This window comes from Mustelus asterias, chromosome 24, assembly GCF_964213995.1.
Source record: "Mustelus asterias chromosome 24, sMusAst1.hap1.1, whole genome shotgun sequence".
In the NCBI taxonomy this organism is placed as follows: domain Eukaryota; kingdom Metazoa; phylum Chordata; class Chondrichthyes; order Carcharhiniformes; family Triakidae; genus Mustelus; species Mustelus asterias.
Window position 1 is genome coordinate 39936599 of NC_135824.1, and position 13362 is coordinate 39949960.

General features: G+C 49.2%; 1 protein-coding gene across 1 annotated transcript in view; it reads left to right on the forward strand.

Moving 5' to 3' along the window:
• lrrk1 (leucine-rich repeat kinase 1) overlaps positions 1-13362 on the forward strand; it is a 207451-nt gene that overhangs the window by 52171 nt on the left and 141918 nt on the right. Inside the window, exons 3-5 of the mRNA XM_078241595.1 lie at positions 6388-6554; positions 11403-11568; positions 13010-13189. Coding sequence (XP_078097721.1) covers positions 6388-6554; positions 11403-11568; positions 13010-13189 — 513 coding nt within the window. The remainder of the gene's footprint in view (positions 1-6387; positions 6555-11402; positions 11569-13009; positions 13190-13362) is intronic.

The following is a 13362-nucleotide window of genomic DNA, read 5'->3' on the forward strand; positions in this document are numbered from 1 at the left end:
CTATCTGACCCCAAAAATCTCACTGTAGCTTAGACACATTCGTAGAGTGTCCCGGGGAGCAGGGGAATTGCCTGTTTAGAAGCTGAAGTTTCAAGGGCTATTCCCACATAGGTCCACCTATCAGAACCCACACGGGGTCCCAACACACATCCTGAGTCCGCAGGCTGGAGAACTGAAGATTTGAGCTAATATTTTTCAAAAACTGCCTGATCAGAACAGAGTGAAATTATGAAAGAGAACTCAGATTATAGTTCAAAATTTAGAATTCAAATATGACTAAACATTGGAAGGAGAAGCTAGAACTGAAAGAGGAAGTAAAATAGCTTCAGAATGGCCTCTTGGCCAAAGTACGAAGAATTCAAATCCTCTTTGACCGATGGACCGAAGTCCTGACTCTTGGAGGCTTGTGGGTTTTTTTCTTTTGGGAGCTTTTATTCAGTGACTATCTGGTTTACCATGAAGGATTGAAAGGGGAAGTTGTAATCAGGAACTGAAAGGCGTGTATGTTACGGTGCAAAGTAACTGTGTACTTTAACAATTCCAGTATCGGGAGAGATTCCCACTTCGGATCCCAGGGCAGGACAGTGATAGAATTGTACTTTGGGAGTTGAATCAGCAGCTGAGAATCCCTGAGACAAGCCGAACATTGTGGTCAAGGCTCTCTTGAGGCCCTTTGAACTCCCCCCGGTGTTATTGGTGGAGTTGGTGTAGCAGGGGCTGTTCATTCAGTGAGGGAAGGAACAGGCAATAAAACTGTCCTCTGGCGCACTCTTTTCTCACACCCCAGGAGCCCCCCGCCAACCCACCCACTGAGGAGAACCACTGCAGCACCTGGGGCAAAAGCTCCACCCCCTTCCCTTGATGGGGGCAGGGTACAGGCTCAAAGCTGGGGTCATGGTCTGGAAGAGTCAGGATGTATTTTAACAGCCCTTTACAGAGAGGTGGGGGGGAGGGGGTTGCTTTGGAGGGGGTGCGTGGGGAGCAGAACGGGAAGTGGAGAGTGAAAGGCTTCACCAGTGGTGTCAGTATTGGAGTTTTGGCAGCCTGGTGCAAACAGGGAGCTGAGATGTGTTTGAGTTAACAACAAATATAGGAACTGGCACTGAATCCCAGGATTAGTGAACATGAGTTGACCTGTATAAGCACAACGTTCACTGCATGTAAGGTCCACCTCATCTTGATTTGCAGTGACACACCAACTGTCTCTCTATTATCTACACAGTGTGAATCCTCACCTTCCTATTCCTGCTGAATTCACTTCTTCATGTCCCACTCACCACTTTTTTTTACCAGCCGAGGCTCCAATCTGAAACTAATCACTGGAACTGCCACAAAGAATTTCGTACACATCAGATGGAAAATTGTACATAACAGTCAAGAGTGTGAGTTGCTTCTCTGCTCTTCTGGAACATTCTTTGTCTAAGGTTTTGCCCTTTGTATGACATAAAGCCAATTTTGGGCATCATTTTCAGAATGTCCTCTTCCTCAGAGCAAAATGGGGTAGATTTCTCTGTACCAGGGGAAGGGTGTCTGGGCGGCGGGGGGGGGTGTGTGAACTTCGCACAGCGAGCAGCTGCCCCCACCAGGCAGGGTTCCTCCCCAGGATTGGCACCCCGTGTTTCCAGACGGTGACAAGAATCCACTCAATGCCAAATGCAAATCCAAGATATACCCAATACCCTTGAAGGCAGCAGGGTGATAAATGGTTAAATGGTTGTTTTGAAGACGGGTTGTACAAATGACACTTGCGCTTCCTGACTGAAGAGGATCATTGGCTGAGATGTTGAAGGTGATTTGATGGAGACCCTCTGTGTTAGGGGATGAGGGGATCGAGAACAAGAGGGCATAACTCTAAAATTAGAATGAGAACGTTCTGGAACAATGTCAGGAAACACCTCTTCGCGTGAAAGGTAGTGAAAATCTGGAACTAACTCTCCAAAAATCCGCTTGAGCCTTGAGGTCAATGGGAAATTTCAGAACGATGATTTTGAGATTTCTGTTAGACATTGGAATTAAGGGATGTGGAATCATTTGGATAATGGAGTAAGGTACAGATCAGTCAGAGTCCAATTCAACACACAGCAGGATCGAGGGGCTCAGGCTTCTGCCTGACTAAGGAGTGGTGATGTATTGAGGGACAGCCTGGTGCCCGGTGTGGGGGATGGGCAGCACAGTGCCCAGTTTGGGAGATGGGCAGCCCGGTGCCCAGTGTGGGGGATGGGCAGCCCGGTGCCCAGTGTGGGGGATGGGCAGCTCGGTGCCTGTTGTGGGGGATGGGCAGCCCGGTGTGTGGGATGGGCAGCCCTGGGTGGGGGATCGGCAGCCCGGTGTCCGGGGTGGGGGATGGGCAGCCCAGTGCCTATGGGCAGCCCAGTGCAGGGGGTGGGCAGCCCGGTGTCCGGGGTGGGGGATGGGCAGCCCTGGGTGGGGGATCGGCAGCCCGGTGTCCGGGGTGGGGGATGGGCAGCCCAGTGCCCAGTGCAGGAGGTGGGCGATATGAGGCACATTCCAGGCAGGAACCATTATTTTTTGCATATTCTAGGGTGAGATTAGATTCTGTGGCCATGAGATATGAGGAAGGGCCAGGCCACACATTCTCCCACTGCTGTGGGCAAAACCTTCTTAATTAGGGGTAGATAAAGTGAGAGAGCTTGGGGTACAAATACGCAGGTCCCTAAAGGCAGCAGTTCAAGTAGACAAGGTTGTGAAGAAGCCTTTTGGAATGCTCTCCTTCACTGACAGAGGTACAGAATATAACAGTGAGATATGATGTTGGAATTGTATAAAACACTGTTGAGGCCACAAAATTGCCTGTTACACAGGCAATAATACATTTCTGTAATGTGCACTGCGATACCTGCCTGGCTCAAACAGTTTGATTCAGGTTCCTGTGTCCAGCTGCAGAGAAAGGATGGGGAACATTCAGTTCCAGACCCAGAATCTACAGGTGGAAAATACAGGACAGTGGCGGCTCCTATGGTCCTCGGTAAGGTATTCTTCCCAGACAGCAGCTGCTCACATCCAGGTCCGGCCACAGTCGGCGTGGGGGGTGGGAGTGAGACGTGCCTGTTGTCGGGGGGTGGGGTGAGATGTGCCTGTTGTCGGGGGGGGTGGGGGTGAGACCTGCATGTTGTCGGGGGGGTGGGGGTGAGGCGTGCCTGTTGTCGGGGGGTGGGGGTGAGGCGTGCCTGTTGTCGGGGGGGTGGGGGTGAGGCGTGCCTGTTGTCGGGGGGGTGGGGGTGAGGTGTGCCTGTTGTCGGGGGGGTGAGGGTGAGGCGTGCCTGTTGTCGGGGGGGGGGTGAGGGTGAGGCGTGCCTGTTGTCGGGGGGGGTGAGGGTGAGGCGTGCCTGTTGTCGGGGGGGGTGAGGGTGAGGCGTGCCTGTTGTCGGGGGGGTGAGGGTGAGGCGTGCCTGTTGTCGGGGGGGTGGGGGTGAGGGTGAGGCGTGCCTGTTGTCGGGGGGGTGGGGGTGAGACGTGCCTGTTGTCGGGGGGTGGGGGTGAGGCGTGCCTGTTGTCGGGGGGTGGGGGGAGGGGGAGGGCTCCCAGCTGCATGGAGCAGCCCAGTGCTTGTATTTTAATTTCATTTGTTCTGCGTTTCGCTTTCACCTCCTTCCACTTCAATGTTGCTCTTGGCTTTTGGTTTATTAAACTTTATTTTGAGTGTAAATACTAGCCTGCATTTATGGACCCTCCTGTCCTTGGGGGCCCTGTGCCAGGGCACTGTGAGATTCATTGTAAATCAGTCATTGAGCACTGTCCGGCGTTGGCCTGACACAGTGCTGTCATCAAGGCTCCAGTGGAAAGATTGAGCTCCGAGATCAGTGATGGTGTCTGCCACATCAGCGCTGGGACTCCACCTTCACCAGTGAATGCCAGCGAATTGGCAAACCTGCCAGTGCTCCAAGCATTTCAGTGCACAGTTCATCAGCAGCCTCCTGTAACCTACCCAACACAGTCCTCATCATATCCCAAATCATACAGCACATTTGATCCATCATGTCTGTGCTAGCCCTCCCAATTAGTCCCACCACTTGTCCTTTCCCCAGCCTCATGCAATTCCCCCTCTAAGCGTGTATCTATTTCTGCTCTGAAAGACTGCCCCCAGCCCCCCAGCCAGCAAGGACACAGGTTTACCAGGATGTTGCCTGGTATGGAAGGGCTTAGTTATGAGGAGAGATTGGGTAAACTGGGGTTGTTCTCACTGGAAAGACGGAGGATGAGGGGTGACCTAATAGAGGTGTATAAAATTATGAAAGGCATAGATAGGGTGAACGGTGGAAAGCTTTTTCCCAGATCGGTGGTGAAGTTCACGAGGGGTCATAGGTTCAAGGTGAGGGGGGGGAGGTTTAACACGATATCAGAAGGACGTATTTTACACAGAGGGTGGTGGGGGCCTGGAACGCGTTGCCGGGCAAGGTGGTGGAGGCGGACACACTGGGAACGTTTAAGACTTATCTAGATAGCCACATGAACGGAGTGGGAATGGAGGGATACAAAAGAATGGTCTAGTTTGGACCAGGGAGCGGCGCGGGCTTGGAGGGCCGAAGGGCCTGTTCCTGTGCTGTTTTGTTCTTTGTTCTTTGACACACTTGCACAAGACAAAACTCTCATTTGCTCCTGACTTTTGCCAATTATTTGAAGTCTGTAGACAAAGACCGAACATGTGACCAGCCTATGGGCTGGGACTCAGCAGTACAGCGCACTAGGGAACTCTCCCTGTTTCTGCACTCCAGCCAAAAGTTCAACATCGGCATCTACTGGAGATTACCATGGATACACTGACTGTTGATGTGTCCTGGCTGTCCCGGAGATCGAGGACAGCATTTGTGTCTTTGATCACAAAGGTGACAGGGTCAGTCTGTGAAATGGTGCCAATAAACGGAACATAAATAATGCGGAGACATCCTGAAGCAGGTCATTAGTTAGCTTCAAAATCTGAATCAGCTCTCATATCCACCACGTTAGCACTATCTGAAGGTTCCTTTGCAGCTGTTGTCTGTTTACAAAATTATCTCAAGGTGCATCACTGAAACCACAGCGGCCAGTGATGGAGCAATGAAAAGTGGGGATGAGTAAGAGATCAAAATTGGGGGATTGTGTTGTGGCAGGAGTTGCAGAGGCAGGAAGTCCACAGAGGGAAATTAGGATGAGAATTGTGAAGTCAAGATATTACCAGACCGGGAGCCAATAAAATTCAGCGAATGCAGCAGATGAACAGGATTTGGTGCAGGTTAGGACATGGGCTCAAGTTTAAAGAGATTAGAGGATGTGAACCAGCCAGGGAGCCATTGAGACAATCCAGTCTAGAGGTAACAAAGTGATGAATAATTCAAAGAGCTCTAGCAGGGATGGAGTTGGACATTATTACAGCGGTAGAAAGAGGCAGGCTTGGTGATTGTAGAGACGTAGGACACCAGGGTTGAAAGCAGTCTGGATCACCCTCAGACATTTGCCAGGGAGAGGGATAGAGCCAGTAGCGAGGGAACTAAGATCGTGGTGAGGAGCAAAGTCTTCCTGTGATTTAGTTGGAGGGAATTTCTGCTCATCCAATCCCGGAAATCAGTGTGCCAGATTTGTGATAGTGTAGGGTTTGTGAAGATGCTGGTGAGGGAGAACTGGATGTTGTCCATGTGAAGTTTGATGTTGTGATATCGATGTGGGTCATATCAGAAATGAGAGGATAGACTCTTGGGAGATATCATTGGTAAAGGTACATTATGAACATAACCCAATAACAGTATTAACATGGATCAATAGTTCATTTTCTTCTAAAATGACATTGCTTTTAAGTGAAGCTGAGATCCCAGATTCCATAACTTTGACGTGTGAGGGTTTCTCCATTCCAATTTAGTGCCACTTTACAGGGAAGCTCCGTGCTGTGGAGCAGTTCACTGAGACTGTTACAAAGTTATCTCTCATTCTTCTGGTTGGATTTAAACCCTAAACTGCAGTGATAAAAATACAAATGTGTCACAGCCAGTCATACTCCTAAACACTGAAATGGAGTAAATTATTCATTACATTACATTAGAATCTGGGGTGGCACAGCGGTTAACACTGCTTCCTCACAGCGCCAGAGACCCGGGTTCAATTCCTGGTTTGGGTCACTGTGTAGAGTTTGCATGTTCTCCCTGTGTCTGCGTGGGTTTCCTCCGGGTGCCTCCCACCGTCTGAATGACGTTCTGGTTGGGTGCATTGGCCGTGTTAAATTCTCTCTGTGTACCCGAACAGGCGCCAAAGTATGGCGACAAGGTGATTTTCACAGTAACTTCATTGCAGTGTTAATGTAAGCCTACTTGTGACTAATAAATTAACTTTTACTTTTGAAACCATAAACTGTAAGGGACGACCTGATTTTGAGCATCGGAACAATACTTTTCTTTTCAGAGATGGCTCCTGAGGCTGTGGACAGCAAGCAGTTAGGGTTGGGCAGTCTGACCTCGGGTCATTGCCCAGCCCTAGAGAACATTGAGGCAGCGTACAGAGCAGGAGAGCTGTGTCGAGCTCAGCAGCTTGCCAGGCTGTGTTTGGAGACAGATTGCAAAGTGGAAAAGGTGAGAATTTAAACTAACCTTGAATCAATTGGAAGTTTGTTCTGTGTCAGTGGATGGTTGCTATCACCATTGGAGAGGGAGTAAAGCGGCAAGACTGTCAGATGAAGCATGAATCTCCCACATAACTGACCTGCAGGTAGAAAGGGAGAAATTGGCAGCTCTTTGGGGAAAATGGTGTGGGAATGGTGCTAGTTAGATAGCTCTGTGAAAGAACTGGCATCAGTGCGATGGGCCAAGTGGCCTCCTGTGATGTATAGTATCTTCAGTTTCCTATTTACACTTTCTATATCCTCAGCTTCATGATCAAGTTGTTTATATATATATATATATATATATATATATATATATATATTATATGCTGTATACAGTATTGTATAGGAACAAGGTGATTATATTCCTGGTTAGTAAAGCATTCGGCTGTATTGATGATCTGGGGATATTGGGAAGAATATTGATTTGCAAACGGGGAGGGTGAAGGTGTCGGTACAAGTGTGTTTGAAAGCTGGCTCTATTGGGTGGCATGGTGGCACAGTGGTTAGCACTGTTGCTTCACAGTGCCAGGGACCCAGGTTCGATTCCCGGCTTGGGTCACTGTCTGCGTGGAGTTTGCACGTTCTCTTGTGTCTACGTGGGTTTCCTCCGGGTGCTCTGGTTTCCTGCCACAGTAAAGATGGGTAGGTGAATTGGCCATGCTAAATTGCCCCTTAGTGTCAGGGGGACTAGCTAGGGTAAATGTATGGGGATAGGGGCCTAGGTGGGATTGTGGTTGGTGCAGACTCGATGGGCTGAATGGCCTCCTTCTGCATTGTAGGATTCTATGATTTTAATTTCCACCGATAACCAGTAGTCGTTTGGAGGTGGATAGGGAATAGCCCCTACAGGATCTGAATATGTAAATAGGTAGTGAAATGAAAATGTAACCCAGTACCCAGTTTCCTGAACTGTATGAAACTCACAAGTTTAAGAAGGTGAGTACACGGTAAAGAAGGTACAGAAGGTGCACAGGGTAGCGAGGGTGCACAGGATAAACAGGATACAATGGGTACTGAGGGTGCACAGAGTACACAGGGTACAGAAAGTACAGTGGGGATGAATGGCTCTGTGAAACAAGGAAAGCCTTTAAAAACTGCTGCTTCTCTCTCCATGTGAAAGGTGTTTGCGGATAGGACTTTTCCTGAGCGTTTGTTTTTGCCACTTTCAAGATGATTCCCAACCATTTGGAAGTAATTTCTGTTATCTTGGACTTGAATCAGCTGGATCGCACTCGCCAGCAGTCAGCCTTCACTGCAGCTTGGGAGCGGGACAGGAGAGAGAGGAGAGGAGGGAGCAGGACAGGGGTGGGAGGACGGGGGGGACGGGAGGGGGGGTGGCGGGGGGGAGGGGGGGGTGGCGGGGGGGAGGACGATGGCGGGGGGGAGGACGGGTTGGGGGGAGGACGGGGTGGGGCGGAGGACGGGGTGGGCGGAGGACGGGGGAGAGAGGACGGGGAGCGGGACAAGAGAGTGGACACAAACATCCATCAGCTGCTGCTTTCTCCAGAGCCACAGGATGCAGGGGTAGACATAAAGCTCCAGTTTGAAGAAGGTGACAAAGCCTTTGACAAGGTCTCACTTGGGAGACTTGTAAAGAAGGTAAATTCATATGGGATACAGGGTAATTTGATAAAGTGGATTCAAAATTGCCTCATTGTAGGAGACAGAGGGTGATGACAGAAGGCTGCTTTAGTGACTGGAAGCCAGTGTCCAGCGGCGTACCACAGGGATCTGTGCTGTGTCCACTATTATTCATTATTTTATTGTCAAAGGTAGGGTTCTGAAGACTGTGGAGGAACAGAGAGATCTTGGGGTCCATATCCACAGATCTCTAAAGGTTGCCACTCAAGTGGATAGAGCTGTGAAGAAGGCATATAGTGTGTTAGCTTTTATTAACAGGGGGTTGGAGTTTAAGAGCCGTGGGGTTATGCTGCAACTGTACAGGACCTTGGTGAGACCGCATTTGGAATATTGCGTGCAGTTCTGGTCACCTCACTATAAGAAGGATGTGGAAGCGCTGGAGAGAGTGCAGAGGAGATTTACCAGGATGCTGCCTGGTTTGGAGTGTCGGTCTTATGAGGAAAGGTTGAGGGAGCTGGGGCTGTTCTCTCTGGAGCGGAGGAGATTGAGGGGAGACTTAATAGAGGTTTATAAAATGATGAAGGGGATAGATCGAGTGAACGTTCAAAGACTATTTCCTCGGGTGGATGGAGCTATTACAAGGGGGCATAACTATAGGGTTCATGGTGGGAGATATAGGAAGGATATCAGAGGTAGGTTCTTCACGCAGAGAGTGGTTGGGGTGTGGAATGGACTGCCTGCAGTGATAGTGGAGTCAGACACTTTAGGAACATTTAAGCGGTTATTGGATAGGCACATGGAGCACAACAGGATGGTAGGGAGTGGGATAGCTTGATCTTGGTTTCAGATGAAGGTCGGCACAACATCGTGGGCCGAAGGGCCTGTTCTGTGCTGTACTGTTCTATGTTCTATTTACATAAACAACACAGATGACTTTGTGGTATTAATAGGATTAATGAGTTTGCCGATGACACACAGAGTGATTGAGTGGTTAACAGTGAGACTGAGTCTCTTGGACTACCAGAAGATATAGACAGAATGGTCAAATGGGGTGATAAATGGCAGATGGAATTTAACCCTGAAAAGTGTGAGGTGATACACTTTAGAAGGAGTGATTTGATGAGGAAGTATTCAATGAATGGCATGAGACCAGGAAGTTCTGAGCAACAAAGGGACCTTGGCGTGTTTGAACACAGATCTCTGAAAGCGGAGAAGGGCATGTTAGTAGGGTGGTGAACAAGGCGAATGAGACACTTGCCTTTATCAATCGAGGCATAGATTACAAAAGCAGGGAAGTCATGTTGGAGTTGTGTAGAACTTTGGTGAGGCCACAGCTAACGTACTGTGTGCAGTTCTGATCATGTTATAGGAAGGATGTGATGGCACTGGAGAGGATGCAGAGGAGATTCACCAGGATGCTGCCTGGCATGGAACATTTAAGTTATGAAGAGAGGTTGGATAGGCTTGGGTTGTTTTCGTTGGAGCAGAGGAGGCTGAGGGGAGACCTGATCGAGGTGTACAAGATTATGAGAGACATGGACAGCTGTTCCCCTTAATTAAAGGATCAGTCACAAGGGGCATCGTTTTAGGGTAAGGGGCAGAAGGTTTAGGGGGGATGTGAGGGTAGTGACAGTCTGGAATGCACTGCCTGGGAGGGTGGTAGAGAAGGGTTGCCTCACATACTTTAAAAAGTATCTGAACTTGGCACAAATACCATTCAAGGCTATGGGCCAAGTGCTGATAAATGGGATTAGATGAGAGGTCAGGTGTTTCTCACGTGTCAGTGCAGACTCAATGGGCTGAAGAGCCTCTTCTGTACCGTATGATTCTATGATACCTACATAAGATATCCAAGGACGGAATTGAACCCAGGTGCCTGGCACTGTGAGGCAGCAGTGCTAACCACCGTGCTGCTGTTAGGTACTGGTCTCATATCCCTCATTGTATTTTCTACATCTCCTACTGTTCATTTTGTATTTTTATCCATTAATAGTTCTGCCCATGTTCAGTTTTTACCCGATCCCTCTTAAATCAGCCGTACCTTGCTTCAAAACCTTGGTTTATAATTCAACCCCCTCGATCACAAACTTAACCTGGAATAAATGGTTTTCCAGTCACTGTTAGCACGATGTGCCCTCATCTTTCGATTGCAGCCTCATTACCCGTTATTAAATGTAAGGTGATCATCTTCAGAATGAAGTTGTATCTGGCAGAGGTTTGGGAAGTTGCTCCAGTTCAGTGATTCACACGTTGTTACAGAATTGAAATATTTCTCTCATCAGAAGAGAGAATCTCTTATTTCTTAGTGGACCATTCAGGAGGAAGAAATAACAGAGACCACCCCCCCTTCCCCACCACCACCCCCCCCCCCCCCCAACCACCCACCCTCCCCACCCCAAATCTGCTTCAAATTGAAAACTGAACAACTTTGTTTTGGATTTTCCATAGCAACAATAATTGGCAATGTGGGAGGGTACGGTGACGAGGGGATTGTCCTGGGATTAGGACCCTGCCTCACCTTGAACAAGGGGATGCAAATGACGTGGTGACAGCATGGCCTATTCTCGGAGCACCTAGCATTTGAAAAGGGCAGGAGGGGGTCAACACAGCAGATTGTGGGCCCCAGATAGCCCCAGGCAGCAATCAGCTTAGGAATGGGTCCTACTGATCGAGGAATTACACTCAGTTCAGAGTCCACACATACACAATTCAAAGTTAAAAATACAGTTGAGTTGAGAGAGTCTTGTGCTCCTTGTTGGACACCTTCTCCTCAGTGTGTGACTCAGTAGCTGCAGAGCTTCCTCTACACATTGGAATACTAATTTGGTAGGAAGGCCCCCTCTCAGCCATGCAGCTTAAAGGGATCATCTTAGTTGAGGGTTTCTGGCTACCGCTTGACTTCTAGGCATTTTATCTGCACAGCAAGAGGGTAGCTTTGCTTTTATTGTCCTGTTGTTGTTCTTTGTCTCACCAACAGTCTGGCTCCGGACACGCTGAGCTGGCAGGGCTGCCCTGTGAATAGAGAGTGACGGGGGGCAGCAAGTGAGGCACCATAGAGCAGGAGAGGCTGAGGGAGGAGGAGTATGAGGGGAGCAGGGTGCTCAACAGAAGAGATATAACCCCTGGCAAGTTCTTCGCAAATCCTTCTCCCACTTTGTCAGCCTTACTCACTCCATACCCGTGACACAGCAAATTGGCATTGGGTGTTCTAATTCTTGCCATTGTTCTTGACCAGCTGTTGGGTATCGCAGCTTTACATGGAGACACAGAGGGGGTGCAGCATCTACTCCAGGAAGCATGTGTAGAACCTTCAAAGGAGCTGAACGGTGAAAATCCCGCGATTATTGCTGCACATGAGGGCCATGCAGAAGTGGTGAAAATATTGCTGAATTCCACTCCAGGTAAGATGCCAGCTGTTGTTTGAGTGAATAAAACAGCATGGAAACTCTGTCCTCAATTTTCACTCAATGGTACATTCAGGGTAGTGTTTGGGGAGTGGGCACAAGGTTGATGCTGGGGACGCAGTGTTTGGGGAGTAGGTGCGATGTTGGTCTGATTGGGGACGCAGTGTTTGGGGAGTGGGTTTGGGTTCGATTCCCGGCTCGGGTCACTGTCTGTGTGGAGTTTGCACATTCTCCTCATGTCTGCGTGGGTTTCCTCCGGGTGCTCCGGTTTCCTCCCACAGTCCAAAGATGTGCGGGTTAGGTTGATTGGCCAGGTTAAAAATTGCCCCTTAGAGTCCTGAGATGTGTAGGTTAGAGGGATTAGCAAGTAAATATGTGGGGGTAGGGCCTGGGTGGGATTGTGGTCGGTGCGGACTCGATGGGCCGAATGGCCTCCTTCCGCACTGTAGGGTTTCTATGAGTACTTCTATGAGTACTTCTATGAGTGGGCACAAGGTTGATGCTGGGGACGCAGTGTTGGGGGAGTGGGCAGGATGTTGGTGTGATTGGGGGTGCAGTGTTTGGGGAGTGGGTGTGATGTTGGTGTGATTGGGGGTGCAGTGTTTGGGGAGTGGGCGCGATGTTGGTGTGATTGGGGGTGCAGTGTTTGGGGAGTGGGCGCGATGTTGGTGTGATTGGGGGTGCAGTGTTTGGGGAGTGGGTGCGATGTTGGTGTGATTGGGAACGCAGTGTTTGGGGAGTGGGTGTGATGTTGGTGTGATTGGGGACGCAGTGTTTGGGGAGTGGGTGTGATGTTGGTGTGATTGGGGACGCAGTGTTTGGGGAGTGGGTGTGATGTTGGTGTGATTGGGGACGCAGTGTTTGGGGAGTGGGTGTGATCTTGGTGTGATTGGGGACGCAGTGTGAGACCTGATTTGAATATTGCAGCCCAGTCTTACACCCAAATCCAGTAGGACTGACATCAGGCCAGTGTGTGAATGTGAATCACAAAACCCCAGACTTCAAATCGAAAAATCCCCCCCCAAACTACTCTGCCTTTCTCCCTCTGTATCTTCCATTAAAACCTCCCTCTTTGATCAAACCCAAAACTATCAATTTACGTGGTTGATATCACATGTTGTCAGGTGATGCACACTCCCTCAGGACACTATATAAATGGAAATGTTTCTTTAGGATGCCGGGAGGCCACTGTCTTCAGCATAACTCAGGTGCTGTGGATGGCTGTGATCACAGGCATACAGGAGATACAGAGGGAAATTGTGTAAGGCGTTTGAAAATCAATGGCAGAAATTGAATTTGAGTAGACCGCTTGAGTGTGGGAAAGACAAACTGAATGAATAGTCTCATTCTGATCCTTAACTTCTAATTTTTAGAGTGGAAATGGTGAGTGAACTATATTGTTGATCATTCCATCACTGTACGCACGGTGTTTCTCTAGGTTTGTGTGAGCACAAGGATCTGTTGAACTGGATGCTGGCTGCAGCCTGTAAGCAAGGACATCTGGTCGTAGTCAGACTCTTGGTGCTTGTGTACAAGGCAGAAACTGACAGTTGTGGGATGAAGGCACAGGATCACCCTATCATCACAGGCCAGCCGTTGTACGCAGCGATGAAGGCAGGTATGTGGGCAGTCACACCGCCTCCCTGCATGCCAGGAATTCAGGAGCATCACCTGTTAAGTTAAATAGTCGTTAAGTTAAATAGTCGTACGTGGTTTCGATGCTTCCCTCTTGGAATTAGAATTCCATTGTCTTTCCTACACCCCATATTAAGCAAATTGATCGTCAACTTC